This window comes from Salvelinus alpinus, chromosome 2 (genome assembly GCF_045679555.1).
Source record: "Salvelinus alpinus chromosome 2, SLU_Salpinus.1, whole genome shotgun sequence".
In the NCBI taxonomy this organism is placed as follows: domain Eukaryota; kingdom Metazoa; phylum Chordata; class Actinopteri; order Salmoniformes; family Salmonidae; genus Salvelinus; species Salvelinus alpinus.
In genome coordinates this window covers 95874306-95894869 of record NC_092087.1, presented here as the reverse complement: position 1 = coordinate 95894869, position 20564 = coordinate 95874306, and the positions used below count along the sequence as shown (strand labels likewise).

The 20564-nt window shown below is 43.7% G+C and overlaps 1 protein-coding gene across 3 annotated transcripts in view; it reads left to right on the top strand.

The window, feature by feature from the left end:
- The first annotated feature begins 1658 nt into the window (after nt 1-1658).
- The window catches only part of LOC139545689 (calmodulin-regulated spectrin-associated protein 3-like), a 43851-nt gene continuing 24945 nt past the window's right edge, over nt 1659-20564 (top strand). The window contains exons 1-6 of one of the 3 annotated variants that reach the window (XM_071353736.1): nt 1659-2279; nt 11494-11762; nt 11984-12124; nt 16168-16245; nt 16661-16693; nt 17965-18015. In XM_071353736.1, the coding sequence (XP_071209837.1) occupies nt 2147-2279; nt 11494-11762; nt 11984-12124; nt 16168-16245; nt 16661-16693; nt 17965-18015 (705 nt within the window). In that variant the 5' untranslated portion in view covers nt 1659-2146. The remainder of the gene's footprint in view (nt 2280-11493; nt 11763-11983; nt 12125-16167; nt 16246-16660; nt 16694-17964; nt 18016-20564) is intronic. The other 2 variants (XM_071353717.1, XM_071353726.1) reach the window with 2 other exon arrangements.

The window sequence follows — 20564 nt, the reverse complement described above, 5'->3', positions numbered from 1 at the left end:
GCATCGCACAAACAGCTTAACAGATAAAAACATGTATTATTCAGGAGAATGCCATTGAATCAGGCTATTCCAATGCAGTTGCATTCTTATGGATACCCTTAGACTAAACGGAACAGAAAACAGCCTGTTCTGATCACAGATCATGATGAAGCCTGAACATTTTAAGCTGTTTGTCATTGATTTAGCCCACAATTGCCTACAAATTTAATACACACGAATACCTATATTTAATCTGGAATTGACAAACCAAAGCCTGACGAGGATCCCGAATTTCCCCCACGTCATATTTATTACCAATTTGACTAAATGTATTCCTATTCATTTGCAAAGGCTAACCATTGTGATTAATGTTATTTACCATCTTTTGCTTTTAATGAATAAACAGGCATCAGGGTAAACATAATATCATTTCAGTGCCCTCCACACACACATTAATGCTACTTACCTTACTGATCAGAAAGTGAGCAAATTTCCACTCCATTCATATGCAAATACATTTGAATCACATACAGTGATTCATACACTGGCTTGTCTGGCTGGCATGTTTTCATTTTAAACAGGCATTCCCTTATCTACACTGAAATCATTTTAGACCTTAATTATGATTTTAAAAAATCATAGGTCATTAGTACACCCTTGTGGTTGAATATATATATTGCATGTCTTATGATACAATGAATCATGTTGAACTAACAAATACCATCACGGGATACGTTACAATTTACAATAACGAACACCTTATGAAACAGCTGTGAAAACCAATCTAGCAATATTTTAGATTTTAATACATAACCATTGATCTTTTTTTGGTACATGTGTGTCAATTTACTTTCCGATTTTTTTCTACACTCACATGGAAATCATAGACTGAAATATAAAAATCTGGTGTGTGGAATAGAGAGGAGGGAAGTATTGTGTGGATTGGAGGATCTGCCTGTTTTTCAACAGGTTGTCGACTCGAAGAGGGAAACTGCAATGTCCAGGCGCTGCTGCCCTCTTTGTTCTGAGTGTTTGCAGTGATAGTGTTTTTATAGCTAATCTGTTCAGCTCACATTGTGCCCAGTATGATAGTTGTCTTGCTCTTTCTTAGCAGATAATGACAACTTGTAGCTGATGTAATGAACAGTTGGAGGGTGGTTCGTAATGGAGGACATCAGGTGGATCCATGTCTGGGTGTTAGGCAGAACCCCTAGGTCCTGGAGAACAGGAGCATAGTAAAGGGAACAAGGTAGGAGACAAACGTAAACAAGCAAACACACAGGTTAAATGATTATCAGGTATGTAAAAATACAGTTATTGAATGATTTAATTTAAATGTTTGATTAGACATGCAATAATGTTAATGAAGGACAGAAAAGAAAGGATACCTGTCTAATTTTTGATGTCAATGGGGGTTGGTAAGGGATGGTCCCTGGAAAAGATAGAGAGATGAGTTATGAGAGAAACTCCAGGGTGGTGTCATGACCACTGGAGTCATCCACCTTAACAGTACCTACCTGGAAGTGGCAGTTACTTAACGTGACCCAGTGGTTAGCCTTGAGATTGACTATTTGGAGACATCGCAGATGTTAATAAGGCGTTTGTATCATGTCAGGTGGTACGGGTTGCCTAGGCTTATATATGTCCCTTATCACCCCCCATACAGGACCGTTGGCTACAGCAGCACCTGAAAACTAGGTCAATCAATGTGTGGCGGCTCTCCTACATCTGGATGCGTGTGCAGCAGTCTACTGCATGGGGATTACTGTGATGGGACAGCTTCGCAAAGCAGAAAGAATGGAAATGATTTCCCGAAAAGCGGTTGTCTCCGTGGATCAGTATACCACTACAACTCATCATCCCCAAGCCCACTGATGCCAACGCAGCAAGTGACCGCGCATTGCTCGCAGCGGCAATAAGGACCAACACCTTAATTATCAGGCCGTGGTGACATAGACGGTCTCAGCACAGCAGTCACCGTTAATTATGCGCCACAACACAGCAACAATTAGGATTTAAATCGCTGTTGTTATATTTTTTATTTCTTAAACTGGCAGCTGCTGCTGCGGTAACACCCCTCTTTGTAGATCGCTTGCACTCCTCCTCCCTTCCTCTCCTCGGCTCTCCATCCTTCCTTCCCGGAACGGCGGGGTGGACTGGTTGGGCTATGGAGGATGCAGGTGAGATGAGGAAGACATCCACGGTACCGGAGATTAAACCGTTGGATCAGTACGACTTCAACCGAGCCAAGGTGTGCGCCAGTGTCCGGTGGCTACTGGCGAAGTCATACGGATCCGCAGGTAAAATGGGCTTTATTTATCATGGGCGATTTACCGGTTGACGTTTCTCCCGTTATTGATGCAGTTGGCCGGTGTCCGTGGGCTATAACGGGGAAAGTGCACGTTTTCCCCAGGGCGTCTATTGGACAGAATCATGGATATTTACTGTTAATAACAATGGAATAATTAGATTTTATTCGAAAAAGGTTTATGTTGTCAAGGCTACGATGTGTCTGATTATAGACTACAGCCAGATGTGCGACTCACACACAAAGCATCTCTAACGCTCACACCCATATGCGTCTATCCTCTTCATCACAGGCTGTTAGCTACTACTTCTCTGGCCATTTCACTCTCACAGGTGAACGCGTTCTATATGTTACAGCGTATCTGTTCATTCATCTTTTTATTTTGTATTTTAAATGGGGTGATTCTATAGGTTCAGAAATCAGAATGGTTAAGAAAGAGAAGGTCTTGATTCAAAGGTGCAGCGGTTCGCGTACAGCGGTATGGACGGAGGAGGATGACGTCACCGCCTTCCTCTTATACTTCTATCGTCAGTTAATCAATTATTTATCTCGCGGCCTGTACTACTACTGGGTGATAATATAGGCCTACACTCCAAGATCAACAGGCCTATCTGCTAGTTAAATGTGGTTGCACGCGCCACATATCAGGCTAATATGAGTGTAGGCCTATGCCACCGCGTGCGTGGTAAGCCTAAATGGATATCCTTTCCATATGTGTGTCAGTGTTACACGCGCACACGCATAGGCTACATCACGGTGGTCCAGCCTTCTCGTAGCCATACGCATGCATTGCTTGTGTGTTATAGATTGTGTTATAGATTCACACAATCGTGTGAAGGTGACACTGCCACTCATATAGCCTGTGGTTAAACGTCAGCTATACAGCTGCCACAAAGGGACATGCGATGAACATACAGATATGTCTGTTCTGGCTTTATCGGCACAAGCTTCCACCACCACCGATTGGCGAAGTGGATAGATTATAACCACGTCGCTTTCACCTGCCAATTTATATCAGATCAGGGATTGTACGCCTACCATTGAGGAAAGGAGACGAGGAAAGGATATAATATCGCCTAATCGTTTGTATCTAGCCTACACATTCCCCTGGCAGTTGCACCTGGGGGTTCCCTTTGTCAGCCTACAGGCCTGCTAACACGCCCATTTTATAAAATTGTAATGTCCTCTGCAGTACGCAGTAGGACACAACGTCTTGAAACGTTCAGATAGAAATTGCCTATGTAGAAAACAATGCATGTAAAATATGGAACATGTAGAATATGGGACATGTAGAATATAGAATATGTAGAATAGGGTACATGTAAAATATGGGACATGTAGAATATAGAACATGTAGAATATAGAACATGTAGAATATAGAACATGTAGAATATAGAACATGTAGAATAGGGAACATGTAAAATATGGGACATGTAGAATATAGAACATGTAGAATATAGAACATGTAGAATATAGAACATATAGAACATGTAGAATATAGAACATGTAGAATATGGGACATGTAGAATATAGAACATGTAGAATATAGAACATGTAGAATATAGAACATGTAGAATATAGAACATATAGAACATGTAGAATATAGAACATATAGAACATGTAGAATATAGAACATGTAGAATATAGAACATGTAGAATAGGGAACATGTAGAATATAGAACATGTAGAATATAGAACATGTAGAATATAGAACATGTAGAATAGGGAACATGTAGAATATAGAACATGTAGAATATAGAACATGTAGAATATAGAACATGTAGAATATAGAACATATAGAACATGTAGAATATAGAACATGTAGAATATAGAACATGTAGAATATAGAACATGTAGAATATAGAACATGTAGAATATAGAACATATAGAACATGTAGAATATAGAACATGTAGAATATAGAACATGTAGAATATAGAACATGTAGAATATAGAACATGTAGAATATAGAACATGTAGAATATAGAACATGTAGAATATAGAACATATAGAACATGTAGAATACATAGAACATGTAGAATATAGAACATGTAGAATATAGAACATATAGAACATGTAGAATATAGAACATGTAGAATATAGAACATGTAGAATATAGAACATGTAGAATATAGAACATGTAGAATATAGAACATATAGAACATGTAGAATATAGAACATGTAGAATATAGAACATGTAGAATATAGAACATGTAGAATATAGAACATATAGAACATGTAGAATATAGAACATGTAGAATATAGAACATGTAGAATATAGAACATGTAGAATATAGAACATGTAGAATATAGAACATGTAGAATATAGAACATGTAGAATATAGAACATATAGAACATGTAGAATATAGAACATGTAGAATATAGAACATGTAGAATATAGAACATGTAGAATATAGAACATATAGAACATGTAGAATATAGAACATGTAGAATATAGAACATGTAGAATATAGAACATGTAGAATATAGAACATGTAGGCCTATTGTTGATTTAACCTTTATTTTATCAGGGAGTCGTAATAACCTCAGGTCTCTTCATGGCAGTTCTATCAGGAACACTTTGTTTGGGTAGTTTGTAGATGGTTTGTAGATGTTCAATAACTGTCAACAACATTTCAAATAACTATCCACTAACCTTAACCCTTAACCCTAACCTTAACCCTAGCCCTAACCTTAACCCTTAACCCTAGCCCTAACCTTAACCCTAGCCCTAACCTTAACCCTAGCCCTAACCTTAACCCTTAACCCTAGCCCTAACCTTAACCCTAGCCCTAACCTTAACCCTTAACCCTTAACCCTAGCCCTAACCTTAACCCTAGCCCTAACCTTAACCCTAGCCCTAACCTTAACCCTTAACCCTAGCCCTAACCTTAACCCTAGCCCTAACCTTAACCCTTAACCCTTAACCCTAGCCCTAACCTTAACCCTAGCCCTAACCTTAACCCTTAACCCTAACCTAACCCTTAACCCTAACCTTAACCCTTAACCCTTAACCCTAGCCCTAACCTAAACCCTTAACCCTAACCTTAACCCTTAACCCTAACCTAACCTTAACCCTAACCTTAACCCTAACCTAAACCCTTAACCCTAACCTTAACCCTTAACCCTAACCTTAACCCTTAACCCTAACCTTAACCCTAGCCCTAACCTTAACCCTTAACCCTAACCTAAACCCTAGCCCTAACCTTAACCCTTAACCCTAACCTAAACCCTAGCCCTAACCTTAACCCTTAACCCTAACCTAAACCCTAGCCCTAACCTTAACCCTAGCCCTAACCTTAACCCTTACCCTAACCTTAACCCTTAACCCTTAACCCTTAACCCTAACCTTAACCCTAGCCCTAACCTTAACCCTTAACCCTTATCCCTAACCTTAACCCTTAACCCTTATCCCTAGCCCTAACCTTAACCCTTAACCCTAACCTAAACCCTAGCCCTAACCTTAACCCTTACCCTAACCTTAACCCTAGCCCTAACCTTAACCCTTAACCCTTAACCCTTAACCCTAACCTTAACCCTAGCCCTAACCTTAACCCTTAACCCTTATCCCTAACCTTAACCCTTAACCCTTATCCCTAGCCCTAACCTTAACCCTTAACCCTAACCTAAACCCTAGCCCTAACCTTAACCCTTACCCTAACCTTAACCCTAGCCCTAACCTTAACCCTTAACCCTTAACCCTTAACCCTAACCTTAACCCTAGCCCTAACCTTAACCCTTAACCCTTATCCCTAACCTTAACCCTTAACCCTTATCCCTAGCCCTAACCTTAACCCTTAACCCTAACCTTAACCCTTAACCCTTAACCCTAACCTTAACCCTTAACCCTTATCCCTAGCCCTAACCTTAACCCTTAACCCTAACCTAAACCCTAGCCCTAACCTTAACCCTTACCCTAACCTTAACCCTAGCCCTAACCTTAACCCTTAACCCTTAACCCTTAACCCTAACCTTAACCCTAGCCCTAACCTTAACCCTTAACCCTTATCCCTAACCTTAACCCTTAACCCTTATCCCTAGCCCTAACCTTAACCCTTAACCCTAACCTTAACCCTTAACCCTTAACCCTAACCTTAACCCTTAACCCTTATCCCTAGCCCTAACCTTAACCCTTAACCCTAACCTAAACCCTAGCCCTAACCTTAACCCTTACCCTAACCTTAACCCTAGCCCTAACCTTAACCCTTAACCCTTAACCCTTAACCCTAACCTTAACCCTAGCCCTAACCTTAACCCTTAACCCTTATCCCTAACCTTAACCCTTAACCCTTATCCCTAGCCCTAACCTTAACCCTTAACCCTAACCTTAACCCTTAACCCTTAACCCTAACCTTAACCCTTAACCCTTATCCCTAGCCCTAACCTTAACCCTTAACCCTAACCTTAACCCTTAACCTTAACCCTTAACCCTTAACCCTAACCTTAACCCTTAACCCTTACCCTAGCCCTAACCTTAACCCTTAACCCTAACCTTAACCCTAGCCCTAACCTTAACCCTAGCCCTAACCTTAACCCTAGCCCTAACCTTAACCCTTAACCCTAACCTTAACCCTAGCCCTAACCTTAACCCTTAACCCTAACCTTAGCCCATACCCTAACACTAACCCTTATTCTAAACATAACCCTAACCTTAACCCTTACCCTAACCTTAGCCCATACCCTAACACTAAGCCTTATTCCAAACATAACCCTAACCTCAACCCTAACCCTAACCTTAACCCTTAACCCTTACCTTAACCCATAACCCTAACCTTAACCCAAACCCTAACACTAAGCCTTATTCCAAACATAACCCTAACCTCAACCCTAACCTTAACCCTTACCCTAACCTTAGCCCATACCCTAACACTAACCCTTATTCTAAACCTAACCGTGACCTTAGCAAGCAGTTGCTTATCAACAGATCGTGTGTTGATAGTATGACCGTCTGTAGAGCATCTATGTGGGACCATCCATCTATCTACATGTGGCTACAGAACGTGGTCTTGAGGTCTTGGGGTGGAGAGTGGACTGAGGATTGGTTATTAGGGAAATAGAGGAAGTGTAATTTATTCCTGTGGGACCGTTCAATAGCATCCTGTCTGTCGATCGTGAGTTTGAGCCTCTTAACTGTATCGATTCCCGTATGTTGAAGGCTACCTGACGTATGTAGAAGGTTACCTGACGTATGTAGAAGGCTACCTGACGTATGTTGAAGCCTACCTGACGTATGTAGAAGGCTACCTGACGTATGTAGAAGGCTACCTGACGTATGTTGAAGGCTACCTGACGTATGTAGAAGGCTACCTGACGTATGTAGAAGGCTACCTGACGTATGTAGAAGGCTACCTGACGTATGTAGAAGGCTACCTGACGTATGTTAAAGGCTACCTGACGTGTGTAGAAGGCTACCTGACGTATGTAGAAGGTTACCTGACGTATGTTGAAGGCTACCTGACGTATGTTGAAGGCTACCTGACGTATGTAGAAGGCTACCTGGCGTATGTAGAAGGCTACCTGATGTATGTAGAAGACTACCTGACGTGTGTAGAAGGCTACCTGACGTATGTAGAAGACTACCTGACGTGTGTAGAAGGCTACCTGACGTATGTAGAAGGCTACCTGACGTATGTAGAAGGCTACCTGACGTATGTAGAAGGCTACCTGACATATGTTGTTAGTAGCCTATTCCCGATAGAAATCTCAGTCAGCCCAATGCGGAAGTTGGAAAACAAACGTCAACATCTGGCACACTGCACAGATGCACTCTGTCTTGCACTGTAACATTGGTATTATAGTGTAAACTGTTAAAGTAAGTGTCTTCATGGAGGTTAAGTGACTTTTAAATCTATAAGAGATCAATAGAGGATCCTGTGCCAGACATGATGTGTGTGTGTTTCTGTGTGTTTCTGTGTGTGTGTGTGTGTGTATGTTTGTGTGTGTGTGTGTGTGTGTGTGTGTGTGTGTGTGTGTGTGTGTGTGTGTGTGTGTGTGTGTGTGTGTGTGTGTGTGTGTGTGTGTGTGTGTGTGTGTGTGTGTGTGTGTGTGTCAAGTACCATAGTCCTGCTGATAACAATGGCTGTAAACAACATAGTGTGTCCTATCAGACGCAGCCTAAATCAGATTCCTCTCCTTCTTCCCCTTTCTGTGTTAATGAACACATTCCATTGTGTGTGTTTACTTCAGGCTCCATTGTGTGTGTGTGTGTGTGTGTGTCTTTACCACAGGAGGTTGGTGGCACCTTAATTGGGGAGAATGGGCTCATGGTAATGACTGGAGCAGAATCAGTGGAACGATGTCAAATACATCAGACACATGGTTTCCATGGTTTCCAGGTGTTTGTTGCCATTCCATTGGCTCCGTTCCGGCCATTATTATGAGCCGTCCTCCCCTCAGCAGCCTCCACTGGTCTTTACATAGCTGTGTATGTTGTATACAACCCTCCATACAGTCTCAGTCAAAGCCTCTGTTTGTTTTGAACCTCCTCTGCCCTGTGTGTGTCTCTGCTGTTTTCGCGTTGTTTAATCTGTTTCTACTGGATTAGATTAGCATGATGCTAATTGGGTTAGCTGGGCCCTGCTCAGCAGTCCAGAGCCACAGTCATTCCTTTTGATTGAGACGGAATGGCTTTCTCCTCTTCTGCCGTTCCCATGGCAACCAGCGTTCCGTTTATCCCCAGTGTTCTGTAGCTTGAATACACAGAGTTGAACCTACTGAACATTCTCGACAGGGAGACAGAGGTAGTTCTGTGTGTGTGTGTGTGTGTGTGTGTGTCAAGGACCATAGTCCTGCTGATAACAATGGCTGTAAACATAGTGTGTCCTATAAGACGCAGCCTAGATCAGATTCCTCTCTCTTTCTTCCCCTTGCTCCCTCTCTCAACAGCCCATCTGGAATTATTGTCTTCTCTCTTTCTTCCCCTTGCTCCCTCTCTCAACAGCCCATCTGGAATTATTGTCCTCTCTCTTTCTTCCCCTTGCTCCCTCTCTCAACAGCCCATCTGGAATTATTGTCCTCTCTCTTTCTTCCCCTTGCTCCCTCTCTCAACAGCCCATCTGGAATTATTGTCCTCTCTCTTTCTTCCCCTTGCTCCCTCTCTCAACAGCCCATCTGGAATTATTGTCCTCTCTCTTTCTTCTTGGAGCCCACTCCAAGAGAGGAAGGACAAGAGGAGGAGAGAGGAGGGGAGTAGTCCAGTCCAGAGTTAGATATTTCTTCCTTCCTTGCCAGTGGGAGAGCTGCTCCAATCTCTCAGATCATCCTTCCCTCTCCTTGAGCAGCAGAGCAAGGGGTTGTGGGTCACTGAGCTCAGCCGAGGGATGTGTGTGTTGCAGTGCCATGCCGCAGAATGCACACACACACACACACACACACACACACACACACACACACACACACACACACACACACACACACACACACACACACACACACACACACACACACACACACACACACACACACACACACACACACACAGTCGCCTGGCTGAGTTGTTCATGCAGATGATAACATTTTATCTGTCCTCTGTGTGATATGCCTGTCTAGATAGAGGGAGAGAGAAGAGAGTCTGTACATTCACTCTTTCATCCTTTCTTTCTCTCTGTAGTAACTGATTGGTAGTGGGGGAAAGGGAGATAGAGGGGGTGGGGGGAGTGAGATAGAGGGGGGAGAGATAGAGAAGGGTAGAGAGGGGGGGAGAGAGAGAATGTTCAGGTGTCCCCCTGTAATGTTCAGGTAGTTCTACAGTTATAACTCTATAGGTTGTCCTCTGTCTCCTTGTAGAGAATGTTCAGGTAGTTCTACAGTTATAACTCTATAGGTTGTCCTCTGTCCCCCTGTAGAGAATGTTCAGGTAGTTCTACAGTTATAACTCTAGTTATAACTCTATAGGTTGTCCTCTGTCTCCTTGTAGAGAATGTTCAGGTAGTTCTACAGTTCTAACTCTATAGGTTGTCCTCTGTCCCCCTGTAGAGAATGTTCAGGTAGTTCTACAGTTATAACTCTATAGGTTGTCCTCTGTCTCCTTGTAGAGAATGTTCAGGTAGTTCTACAGTTCTAACTCTATAGGTTGTCCTCTGTCCCCCTGTAGAGAATGTTCAGGTAGTTCTACAGTTATAACTCTATAGGTTGTCCTCTGTCTCCCTGTAGAGAATGTTCAGGTAGTTCTACAGTTATAACTCTATAGGTTGTCCTCTGTCCCCCTGTAGAGAATGTTCAGGTAGTTCTACAGTTATAACTCTATAGGTTGTCCTCTGTCCCCCTGTAGAGAATGTTCAGGTAGTTCTACAGTTCTAACTCTATAGGTTGTCCTCTGTCCCCCTGTAGAGAATGTTCAGGTAGTTCTACAGTTATAACTCTATAGGTTGTCCTCTGTCTCCTTGTAGAGAATGTTCAGGTAGTTCTACAGTTATAACTCTGTAGGTTGTCCTCTGTCCCCTTGTAGAGAATGTTCAGGTAGTTCTACAGTTATAACTCTATAGGTTGTTCTCTGTCCCCCTGTAGAGAATGTTCAGGTAGTTCTACAGTTATAACTCTATAGGTTGTCCTCTGTCTCCTTGTAGAGAATGTTCAGGTAGTTCTACAGTTATAACTCTGTAGGTTGTCCTCTGTCCCCCTGTAGAGAATGTTCAGGTAGTTCTACAGTTATAACTCTATAGGTTGTCCTCTGTCCCCCTGTAGAGAATGTTCAGGTAGTTCTACAGTTATAACTCTATAGGTTGTCCTCTGTCTCCTTGTAGAGAATGTCCAGGTAGTTCTACAGTTATAACTCTATAGGTTGTCCTCTGTCTCCCTGTAGAGAATGTTCAGGTAGTTCTACAGTTATAACTCTATAGGTTGTCCTCTGTCTCCTTGTAGAGAATGTTCAGGTAGTTCTACAGTTATAACTCTATAGGTTGTCCTCTGTCTCCTTGTAGAGAATGTTCAGGTAGTTCTACAGTTATAACTCTATAGGTTGTCCTCTGTCTCCTAGAGAATGTTCAGGTAGTTCTACAGTTATAACTCTATAGGTTGTCCTCTGTCTCCTTGTAGAGAATGTTCAGGTAGTTCTACAGTTATAACTCTATAGGTTGTCCTCTGTCTCCTTGTAGAGAATGTTCAGGTAGTTCTACAGTTATAACTCTATAGGTTGTCCTCTGTCTCCTTGTAGAGAATGTTCAGGTAGTTCTACAGTTCCTCATTGTTTACCCCTCTCCTCCACCATAGAGAATGTCCCGGTGGAGCTGCGAGAGCCTCTGTACAGAGACAAGTATGAGCAGGAGCACCTCAAACCCTCCGTCTCCCAGCTACTCCTGTCCCCTGAGCTGTACTGTAGGACCCAGGCCCTGCTCCACGGGGTCTCCCAGCCCGCTCCTCAGGGGCCCCCAGGGGACAACTCCGCACTGCTGCAGCTCCTCACCAAGAGGGGCCTGGAGCCCAGGGACCAGGATGTGGCCATCACAGAGGAAGACCTCAGCCACACGCCCATCAAGACGGTGTGTTACAGTGTGTGTTACAGTGTGTGTGTGTGTGTGTTACAGTGTGTGTTACAATGTGTGTGTGTTACAGTGTGTGTTACAATGTGTGTTACAGTGTGTGTTACAGTGTGTGTGTGTTTGTGCGTGCGTGCGTGTAACCCTAACGTTACTCCTATCGTTGATCCTTTGCTCTCTCATGATTAGCTCATGGTCTGCTTCTCTCTGTCTGATTGGTCTAGAGGGCCCACCTGGTCCTGATTGACTCGCTGATGTCACTGGCTGCCATGGAGACGGTGGGCAAGGTTAAGATGACGGCAGAGGCAGAGAAAATGGGAGGCGGGGCTCCGTGGGAGAATGCCCTCCTCTTCTGGGTTAACCGGGTAAGACCAGAACACGACCAGAAAATGACCAGGTCCTTCTAGAACACAACCAGGTCCTTCTAGAACACAACCAGGTCCTTCTAGAACACAACCAGGTCCTTCTAGAACACAACCAGGTCCTTCTAGAACACAACCAGGTCCTTCTAGAACACAACCAGGTCATTAAGGCTGGGTGATATGGCAAATCAATTATCACAATATATATAGAGAGATTTTTTTCATTCAGTAACGATAATTATCATGATATTAATCAAATAATGTTTTAAAGGTGCATATCTGCTTCAGACTCAAGCCTGCCTGAACACTTTAATGTTTATTATTTATTGTCAGAAGTAGAACTCACTGTAACGGCGTTCCTCCTCCTCTTCAACCGAAGAGGAGGAGCAGGGATTGAACCAAAATGCAGCGGGTTGTAAATACATAATGAATTTATTTAAGCAAAGACGAAAACACGAACTTAACTTGAATACTTACAAAACAACAAAACGAATGTAGACAAACCTGAACATACGAACTTACATATAACACGAAGAACGCACAAACAGGAAAAATGACTACATAAAACGATGAACGAACGAAACAGTCCCGTATGGTGCAAACAAACACAGACACGGAAGACAACCACCCACGACAAACAATGTGACAACACCTACCTTAATATGATTCTCAATCAGAGGAGATGAAAACCACCTGCCTCTAATTGAGAACCATATCAGGTACCCATTAACCAACATAGAAACACATAACATAGACTGCCCACCCAAACTCACGTCCTGACCAACTAACACATACAAAAACTAACAGAAAACAGGTCAGGAACGTGACACTCACAAATAACATTTTAACTCCACTTTTTTTTTTCAAGCTGTAAACCCTTACAAGTCATGAGCAAGAAGTACAAAAATAAAAAAACAAATAGTGCAAGTCAATATGCATTATATCTGTTGAAAGTCAATATGCATTATATCTGTTGAAAGTCAATATGCATTATATCTGTTGAAAGTCAATATGCATTATATCTGTTGAAGTTGGGGTAGTTGTTGTCTTACAAGCCAGAAAGCCACGTCTGTCTACGGTCTCTGGCTTTAAAGCTGCCCCATGGCAGGTCACTATGTTGCCACCGGTGCTAAAAACACCCTCTGAGGGGGAGCTGGTCGCAGGAATACACAGGTAGCACTTTGCCAGGTGGCTGACTTGGGGAAGGTTGTTAGGTTGGATCTTCCACCAGTCCAGTGGATCCACTGTCAGCATCAGGAGACTGAAGGTAGCACTTTGCCAGGTGGCTGACTTGGGGAAGGTTGTTAGGTTGGATCTTCCACCAGTCCAGTGGATCCACTGTCAGCATCAGGAGAGTGAAGGTAGCAGCTGACTTCCTTGTCTACCAGCTGGATTTCAGTAAGACCTGTGGTGGTGGAACACGGCTTTTTGAAAAAACTGCCCAGTGACTTTCTCTTTTTAGCTGTCAGTTGTGGTGAAGCAGCAGCAACGTCTCCCTGTGCTGGGCCTGGGTTTTCATGTCCCTTATTGACCATCTCTGAGACAGCTCTTGCTTTTATTTGGCCCACCTTCTCCTCTTCGATGTAATGTGTTTTAAACTGAGGGTCGACCAACGAGGCTATGTCCAGGAGGTCATCATGTTTCTCATTCAGATAGTCCATGACTACCGTTTTGATGGTTTGGGTGAGCTCTGTTTCACCATCATCAGGTTTCATGACCTCTGTATTGAACAGGTGTAGTACTGGCTTCAGGTAAGACACTCTGACATAAGACTCACCAGACAGAACATCTGTGAATTCTAGTGGGGTCAATGCCTGGTTGAGGGACTCAAGAACATCTATATCTGAATAGGTGGGCGCTAAGTGCCGGGTCTTCTTGCCTCTGGACAAGACCTGTGAAATGTCTTTCTCCTGCTCCAGGACTCTTTGCACCATGTTTTGACGTGATCCCCACCTGGTAGGTGACTCTGTCACCAACTCGTCCTGGGGTAGGTGGTGTTCTTTTTGATCAACTGGCAGGTCTCTCTTCTTTTCCACCAATAGGAAAAGGCACCTACCACTTTCTTACACACTCCAATTGCTCGATCCACCCGTTTGTGTGTACCCACTCTCTCTAAGAGAAATCAAGAGATTTTAATAAAATGTAAAAATCACAAGAATCCCTTTAGTTATGTACAAATGTAATATTTAACTTAATCAGTTGATGAAAAAAAATGCACATTTAGTTTGGTCTAACCAATCACTTCAATATACACAATTGACAAGGTTACTTACCAATGGCCAAGTGCAGACGATGTCCAAAACATTGCAGTCGGGTCCGTTTGTTGATTTGAGCGGCCTTCACCACTTTCGCACCACTAGCCGTTTGTAATGCAGACCTGTCTGTCTTGACTGAGTCCCCAGGAGGCAGAGCGTCAATGAGCCCCTCTGCTATAGCTTCACCCGTGTGGTCGTCGGGAAAGTATGCTGTTTGAAGGCATTTATTTAGAAGATTCCACTCTTTGTCAATATAGTGGATAGTGAGGCTAATGTAAGGCGCTGACGTGTAACTTGACCACAGATCGGTAGTCAAAATACGTCAAATCTGTCTTGAGCTGTTCTTCAACTGTTTCCCTACACTCGGCGTAGAGTTTAGGCAGTGCGGTGTGAGAGAAATGTTTGCGGCCAGGGAGCACGTACCTGGGGTCAATTCAATTGATAAGCCTCTTGAAACCGTCCTTTTCGACTGTGCTAATTGGTAGCATGTCCTTAGCAATGCAAAGCATAATAGCATGTGTGATGTCTTTGTGACTTTTCGGTGTTTGCTCGTAGGACATAACCGCTGTCAGTGTTGACTGCTTCAGGTGAACATCCTCAGATCGAATGGTGCTCGACGGGCGTTTATCAATACCGCGGCGCAAACTCAAACTTTCTGCATGTTCCAAAGAGTGATTTTGCTTCAGATGGTGAAAAAGGTTTGTCGTATTACCAGACTTGGTCTACGGCACAATTTGCACCGAACGTTGCTCTGCTCTTTGTCAGACTTCAAAAAGCCAAACCACTTCCAAATAACTGAACCAGCTGAATCTGCTCCTTCTCCATGGCTGCCACTGTTTTCGCCGACATCACTCATTTTTCATGGTTAATAGTGGTCAAACTCCATCACTCGAGGTGCTAAGTGGTTTTTAGTGGGCGTATACCTCTCCACGTGCATATTGTCACTTCTCCGCATGTTCCTGCTGCGTCACAGAAGTAATGACCTCGATATTTATTTATTTATTTTTTACCCCTTTTTTCTCCCCAATTTTGTGGTATCCAATTGGTAGTAGGTACAGTCTTGTCTCATCCTTGCAACTCCCGTACGGACTAGGGAGAGACGAAGGTCGAGAGCCATGCGTCCTCCGAAACACAACCCAACCAAGCCGCACTGCTTCTTGAAACAATACACATCCAACCTGGAAGCCAGCCGCACCAATGAGTCGGAGGAAACACTGTGCACCTGGCGACCTGGTCAGCGTGCACTGCGCCCGGCCCGCCACAGGAGTCGCTAGTGCGCGATGAGACAAGGATATTCCTGCCGGCCAAACCCTCCCTAACCCGGACGATGCTGGGCCAATTGTGCGCCGCCCCATTGGCCTCCCGGTCGCGGCCGGGAGGCCCAGCCTGGGCTCGAACCCAGAATCTCTGGTAGCACAGCTAGCACTGCGATGCAGTGCCTTAGACCACTGCGCCACCCAGGAGGCCCCACCTCGATATTTATTGATATTGATTTATCGCCCAGCCCTACAGGTCATTCTAGAACACGACCAGAAGAACAACCAGAACGTTCTAGATCAGAAACAGGTCATTTTAGAACATCAATACGTCTTTATAGAACCCCAGAACACGACCAGGTCATTCTAGAACACGACCAGAACACAACCAGAACGTTCTAGAACACGACCAGGTCATTCTAGAACACGACCAGAACACAACCAGAACGTTCTAGAACACGACCTGGTCATTCTAGATTAGGACCATGGTATTGTTGACATGTGATTGTCTCTAACTGTCTGTCCCTCTCTGCAGTTGAATCAGAAGTTGAGAGAGAGCACTGAGGATGAGGAGGTCCCAACCTGCACAGACCCACAGCCTGTTCAACCAACAGTTAGTACACACACATACACAAACACACACACACACATACACACACACATAAACACACACACATACACACACATAAACACACACACATACACACATACATAAACCCACACATACACACACACACATAAACACACACACATATATAAACACACACACACACACACATACACACACACACATAAACACACACACATACACACATAAACACACACACATACACACATACACACATACATAAATACACACACTCACACACATACATAAACACACACATAAACACACACACACACATGCAAGCATTTCTAAACATCAGAATAAGACTGCTACTAAAGACTAAACTGCTGTGTCCCTAAAGTTTCTATCACTTCTACTGCTCTCTTTTATCTCTCTTCTCTCTCACATCCCTGTATGGCAGTGTCCCACCCGCTGGTACTGGAAACTGGTCCCAGTAAGTGTGCTCCTTTTATCTCTCTCTCTCTCTCTCTCTCTCTCTCTCTCTCTCTCTCTCTCTCTCGCTCTCGCTCTCTTTCTCTCTCTATCTCTTCTCTCTCATGATATATCTGCCTTATTGTAAATAATGTTTCTCTTTTGAAATGCTAGATACTTTATATCTATCCACCCCCTCTTTTCTCTCTCTCTTTCCCTCTTTCTCTTTCCGTCTTTCTCTCTCCCTGCTGTGTGACACTATATACATGACCCTGACCTTATGAACTTTGAACCTCTGAGGTTATAGTCACACTACTCTGAAGCTTCTCAGAGTAGGAGTGCTGATCTAGGATCAGTTTGGCCTCTTAAATATTAAGGAATCAAAGGAGGGAGGGGACTGATCCTAGATCAGCACTCTGAGAGGCTTTATGACTACAGCCCCTGATCCTGTGGTTAAGGACAACTCACCTCTCATCATCTACCTCTACACTGAGTGGACAAAACATTAGGAACATCTGCTCTTTCAATGACATAGACTGACCAGGTGAAAGCTATGATCCCTTATTGATGTCACTTGTTAAATCCACTTCAATCAGTGTAGATGAAGGGGAGGAGACAGGTTGAAGAAGGATTTTTAAGCCTTGAGACGATTGAGACATGGATTGTGTATGTGTGACGTTCAGAGGGTGAATGGACAAGACAAAATATTTAAGTGCCTTTGAACGGGGTATGGTAGGGTCGCCGGTTTTTCACACTCAACAGTTTCCTGTGTGTATCAAGAATGGTCCACCACCCAAAGGACATCCAGCCAACTTGACACAACTGTGGGAAGCATTGGAGTCAACATGGGCCAGCATCCCTGTGGAACACTTTCGACACCTTGCAGAGTCCCTGACGAATTGAGACAAAATGGGGTACAACAAATGTAATGGAGGAAGGTGTTCCTAATATTTTGTACACTCAGTGTAGATGGTGGAGGGGGTGATGGGGCTAGGGTAGGGCGAAGTTACGGCCTGATCTTTGGTCAGTTTTGCATTTTCCCCACTATTGATTAAGGATTGGGGGAGGGGAAACGGATCCTAGATCTGTACCTAGGGGGAAACTTCTCTCCTGTGCATCGTGGGGAGGTGAGAAGGTGGTTCTTACCTTAATGTATTTCTGCTCCCCCTCCCCCTCCCCCTCCTCAACCCCCTCTGTCCCCCGCCTCCCCCTCGTCACGTGACTGTGTATGGCAGTTCCCATGGCGACCCGTGGGTGTTTACGCTTGTCCTTCTCTCTGCCATCCTCATCCAGCATGCCATCGCTTTTTGTTTGAAGGAGGAGTCTGGGAATAAACCTCCAGTGGTAACGTATACGCCACTCTTCTCCTCCCTTTCCTCCTCCTCCTCCTCCTCCTCCTCTTCCTCGTCTCTCTCTCTCTCAGCTAACGGACAGCCAGCCAGCCAGACAGACAGAAAGACACTCCAACCCTGTTGCTGCTTTCTCTCTCTCAGCTAACTAACAGACAGCCAGCCAGACAGACAGACAGACAGACAGACAGACAGACAGACAGACAGACAGACAGACAGACAGACAGACAGACATTCCAACCCTGCTGTTTGTGGATGGAAACACTATAAATTATTTATTCACTGTTATTTATGATTTCATTTTATACATGTATGTTTTATCAATACTTCTTCACATTCTGGTTGGAATGACACATTGGAGCTGATTTGATCCTGATCGGTTACCCTCTATCTGGTCTGGTACACTTCCACACTTGTACACTTGTGGCTCCACCATATTGCTGTGTCTCAACTATCCAGTTATTTTCAGTGTGCTAACACAGTTCTCTAGAGGAAGGAGCTTGTTGTTTTTCAGTCTGCTAACACAGTTCTCTAGAGGAAGGAGCTTGTTGTTTTTCAGTCTGCTAACACAGTTCTCTAGAGGAAGGAGCTTGTTGTTTTTCAGTCTGTTAACACAGTTCTCTAGAGGAAGGAGCTTGTTGTTTTTCAGTGTGCTAACACAGTTCTCTAGAGGAAGGAGCTTGTTGTTGTTCAGTCTGCTAACAGTTCTCTAGAGGAAGGAGCTAGTTGTTTTTCAGTGTGCTAACACAGTTCTCTAGAGGAAGGAGCTTGTTGTTTTTCAGTCTGCTAACACAGTTCTCTAGAGGAAGGAGCTTGTTGTTTTTCAGTCTGCTAACACAGTTCTCCAGAGGAAGGAGCTTGTTGTTTTTCAGTCTGCTAACACAGTTCTCTAGAGGAAGGAGCTTGTTGTTGTTCAGTCTGCTAACAGTTCTCTAGAGGAAGGAGCTAGTTGTTTTTCAGTCTGCTAACACAGTTCTCTAGAGGAAGGAGCTTGTTGTTGTTCAGTCTGCTAACACAGTTCTCTAGAGGAAGGAGCTTGTTGTTTTTCAGTCTGCTAACACAGTTCTCTAGAGGAAGGAGCTTGTTGTTTTTCAGTCTGCTAACACAGTTCTCTAGAGGAAGGGGCTTGTTGTTTTTCAGTCTGCTAACACAGTTCTCTAGAGGAAGGAGCGTGTTGTTTTTCAGTCTGCTAACACAGTTCTCTAGAGGAAGGAGCTTGTTGTTTTTCAGTCTGCTAACACAGTTCTCTAGAGGAAGGAGCTTGTTGTTTTTCAGTCTGCTAACACAGTTCTCTAGAGGAAGGAGCTTGTTGTTTTTCAGTCTGCTAACACAGTTCTCTAGAGGAAGGAGCTTGTTGTTTTTCAGTCTGCTAACACAGTTCTCTAGAGGAAGGAGCTTGTTGTTTTTCAGTCTGCTAACACAGTTCTCTAGAGGAAGGAGCTTGTTGTTTTTCAGTCTGCTAACACAGTTCTCTAGAGGAAGGAGCTTGTTGTTTTTCAGTGTGCTAACACAGTTCTCTAGAGGAAGGAGCTTGTTGTTTTTCAGTCTGCTAACACAGTTCTCTAGAGGAAGGAGCTTGTTGTTTTTCAGTCTGCTAACACAGTTCTCTAGAGGAAGGAGCTTGTTGTTTTTCAGTCTGCTAACACAGTTCTCTAGAGGAAGGGGCTTGTTGTTTTTCAGTCTGCTAACACAGTTCTCTAGAGGAAGGAGCGTGTTGTTTTTCAGTCTGCTAACACAGTTCTCTAGAGGAAGGAGCTTGTTGTTTTTCAGTCTGCTAACACAGTTCTCTAGAGGAAGGAGCTTGTTGTTTTTCAGTCTGCTAACACAGTTCTCTAGAGGAAGGAGCTTGTTGTTTTTCAGTCTGCTAACACAGTTCTCTAGAGGAAGGAGCTTGTTGTTTTTCAGTCTGCTAACACAGTTCTCTAGAGGAAGGAGCTTGTTGTTTTTCAGTCTGCTAACACAGTTCTCTAGAGGAAGGAGCTTGTTGTTTTTCAGTCTGCTAACACAGTTCTCTAGAGGAAGGAGCTTGTTGTTTTTCAGTGTGCTAACACAGTTCTCTAGAGGAAGGAGCTTGTTGTTTTTCAGTCTGCTAACACAGTTCTCTAGAGGAAGGAGCTTGTTGTTTTTCAGTCTGCTAACACAGTTCTCTAGAGGAAGGAGCTTGTTGTTTTTCAGTCTGCTAACACAGTTCTCTAGAGGAAGGAGCTAGTTGTTTTTCAGTCTGCTAACACAGTTCTCTAGAGGAAGGAGCTTGTTGTTTTTCAGTCTGCTAACACAGTTCTCTAGAGGAAGGAGCTTGTTGTTTTTCAGTGTGCTAACACAGTTCTCTAGAGGAAGGAGCTTGTTGTTTTTCAGTGTGCTAACACAGTTCTCTAGAGGAAGGAGCTTGTTGTTTTTCAGTCTGCTAACACAGTTCTCTAGAGGAAGGGGCTTGTTGTTTTTCAGTCTGCTAACACAGTTCTCTAGAGGAAGGAGCTTGTTGTTTTTCAGTCTGCTAACACAGTTCTCTAGAGGAAGGAGCTTGTTGTTTTTCAGTGTGCTAAC